The 3,108-nt window shown below is 40.6% G+C and overlaps 1 protein-coding gene across 1 annotated transcript; it reads right to left on the reverse strand.

The window, feature by feature from the left end:
* Positions 1–313: 313 nt before the first annotated feature.
* On the reverse strand, positions 314–1,582 carry LOC140983895 (uncharacterized). The gene has a single exon (XM_073451050.1). The coding sequence runs from the start codon at positions 1,580–1,582 to the stop codon at positions 314–316; it is 1,269 nt and encodes a 422-aa protein (XP_073307151.1).
* Positions 1,583–3,108: the final 1,526 nt, after the last annotated feature.

Consider the following 3,108-nt stretch of genomic DNA (forward strand, 5'->3'; position numbering starts at 1 on the left):
TTGAGTTGGTGGTAGCCTGACCTTAAGTCGAGCTTCGAAAAGACTGTAGCTCCCTTGAGTTGGTCAAGCAGGTCATCTATCCTTGGAAGTGGATACTTATTCTTAAATGTGATTTTATTCAGTTCTCTGTAATCGATACACAATCTCATGTTTCCGTCCTTTTTCTTTACAAATAGGACAGGAGCTCCCCACGGAGATGCGCTTGGTCGGATTTGCTTCTTATCCAACAATTCTTGAAGTTTTTTTTTGAGTTCTTTCAACTCTGTTGGAGCCATTTGGTATGGTGCTTTTGATATCGGTGCAGCCCCAAGAATCAATTTGATCTCAAACTCCACTTCACGGTCGGGGATTGTGCCAGGGAGTTCTTCAGAAAGACGTCCGGAAACTCTTGTACTACCGGAATCTCTTCTAGTTCAAGTGCAGTTTCTTCATTTACCTCGCTTAACATAGCTAGGTAAACTTTTTCTCTACTTTTCATGGCCTTCCAAGTCTGGGAAGCCGAAAGAAGAGTCTTTCGTTCTTTCGTCTTACCATGAAATAAAATTTTCTCTTGGTGCGGAGCTTGGATGGTTACCATCTTTCCATGACAGTCTATTAAAGCATGATTCTTGGCTAACCAATCCATTCCAAGAATTACATCGAATTCCACCATGTTTAGTTGAATTATGTTTGCCTTGAAATTCTGATTTTCTATGAGAACACTAATATCCCGATATAGAGTACGAGTTTCTAAAATCCGATTTGCAGGAGTTGCTACTCTATATGGTTCTTCTAAGTTATCAGGCTTAGCTCCTAACTTCTTGGAAAATATCTTAGACATGAATGAACGTGTATCACCACAATCAAATAACACATAAGCAAGTATATTTTTGATTAGAATGGTACCAGCTACGACATCATTTGAGTTGTCAGCCTCTTGAGTGATGGCATAGACTCGAGCATTTGACTTGTTCTCCTTAGGCTTGTTTGGAGTTGTTCCACCTGCTGGACCATTCCTTGGATCTAGAAAAGGGCATTGAGCGATGCGATGGCCCATCTTTCCACAACGGAAACAAGCTACAGAATTCTTACGGCATTCACCAGTGTGAACGAATCCACAAATTTGGCACTTGACTTCCTCTTTGCTTGATTGAGAAGAAGTGGTTCCTTTGGCTGGAGCACTGGTGGATTGATTGTTTGAAAACTTAGGCCTCTTGAATTGTTGGCCCGGTTGGAACTGACTTGACTGAGGACGTTTGAGTTTGTTCTCACCTTCACGCCTCTTAATGTCATTCTCAGCCCTGATGGCGGCTCCCATCAATTCATCAAAACTATTGGGCTCGATAACCGCAAGGGCAGATTGAATGCGACTGTTCAATCCCTTCTTGAAGCGATGTATCTTCAAGGCCTCGTCTCCCATGATGGTTGGGGAGTAAGTTCCCAATGAGTGGAACTTGGATGAATACTCCACCACTGTCATGTTTGGTTCTTGAACCAAGCTTTCAAATTCTGACAACTTCTGCACTCGAATTGCTGTCGGGAAGTACTGCCTCAGAAATGCCTCTCGGAACCTTTGCCAAGTGATAGGTCCCGTCCCTAACATAGCTGGCGAGACTCTTTCCCATCATTTGGCTGCTTTATCCACAAGAAAAGGTGTAATCACATCTACCGTGATCTCTTGTGGAAGTTCAAGTAATCGCAGATGATTCTCCACATCCTTCATCCAATTTTGTCCGACCTCAGGATCGGAGCTTCCATCGAAATTTGGGACTCTTGCCCTTCTGAGAGACTCAAAGTGGTGCTTAGTCCCATTCTGAGCTGGAGGTGGTGGCAGTGGCTGGTTAACATTAGGGTTGACAAACCTTTGTAGTGTGGTTTCCACAATCGTGGCTATAGCCATCAAATCGACCTGACTGAGGCCAACTACGGGCGGTGGCTGTTGTGCGTCTTCATCATTACGATTGTTGTTGCGGTTGTTGTAACAAGGGTTACGATTGTTTATTACAGGTCTTCCGTCCATTTCCTACAATTATCAAAGTTCTAAGGTTTTTGGCAGAATATGGACTAACCAAAAGATGCAAAATGATTGAGTAATTGCTTGAAATTTTAATATGAAACCAATGGATAGAAATAAATTTTATTGATTTCCCATGAAAGTGCAATTACAACTGAAATTCAAAATGCTAACAGAAATGCAAATGGAACAAGTGCTATTACAAAGAAAATTACTACTGATGGTCGAATCTATCACTTCTCCTAATCCCAAATCCATAGGATCCTCTTCGACTTCTTCTTCTTCTTCTGGATCCTCCTCGGGTTCGTCCTCATGGTTGGCTGCTACTACTTGTAGATGTTCAATATGATCATGCAGAACTGCATTCTGGTCGCTAAGAACTTCAACAGTGTTCTGCAACTCATGAATCTGAGCCTCAGTCTGCTCACTATACTGATTATGCTGGTGCACAAGTTGGTGATTTTGATCCTTAAGCACTTTGATCTTCTTAATCAAGTTATCACGTAACTCGATGAACTCTGCAACGGTCTCTTGAGTTTCTCTATCTTCTTCTCTAAGCTCTTAATGTAGCTACTCTAGTCAGCCATATCTTACATCCAAAACATGAGAGTCAAGGTTCAGATATTATCTCAAAAGTACAAGTCTAGCTATAGACAATTACTGGAATGAAAAAAATCAGTACTGCCTATACATTTAATATAAGAAAATAGCTCAAAATTTTTCGGTCTTAGAATGGCGTGAAAAATTTACTAAAAATCTTTCACATCAAGAACATGAAGTGTACCAAGTTTGGTGCAAAAATGCTAAGTCGTTTGGAAATGAAAATTCCTCAAAGTTTCGAAAAATTGAAAAATTTAACGGAAATGATGATATCACTATCTAAACGAAGGATTTTGGGGTTCGTCGGCGGTGCTAAATAATAGACTAACTACGTACAGTTGGGAAAAATCAGTAAGGAAAACAAATTAGAACGCAATAGAGTTCTGAGTGTTTCAGCAGCATGTCTGAAATGAATAGAAAAAAAATAAAAAAATTTAGTAGACAAAAAAACCAGTTGACCGAGAAACAGTAGCCTCACAACCAGTAGTCTGAAACCAGAACCAGTAGATAGAAAC

This window comes from Primulina huaijiensis, chromosome 9 (genome assembly GCF_012295235.1).
Source record: "Primulina huaijiensis isolate GDHJ02 chromosome 9, ASM1229523v2, whole genome shotgun sequence".
NCBI lineage: Eukaryota > Viridiplantae > Streptophyta > Magnoliopsida > Lamiales > Gesneriaceae > Primulina > Primulina huaijiensis.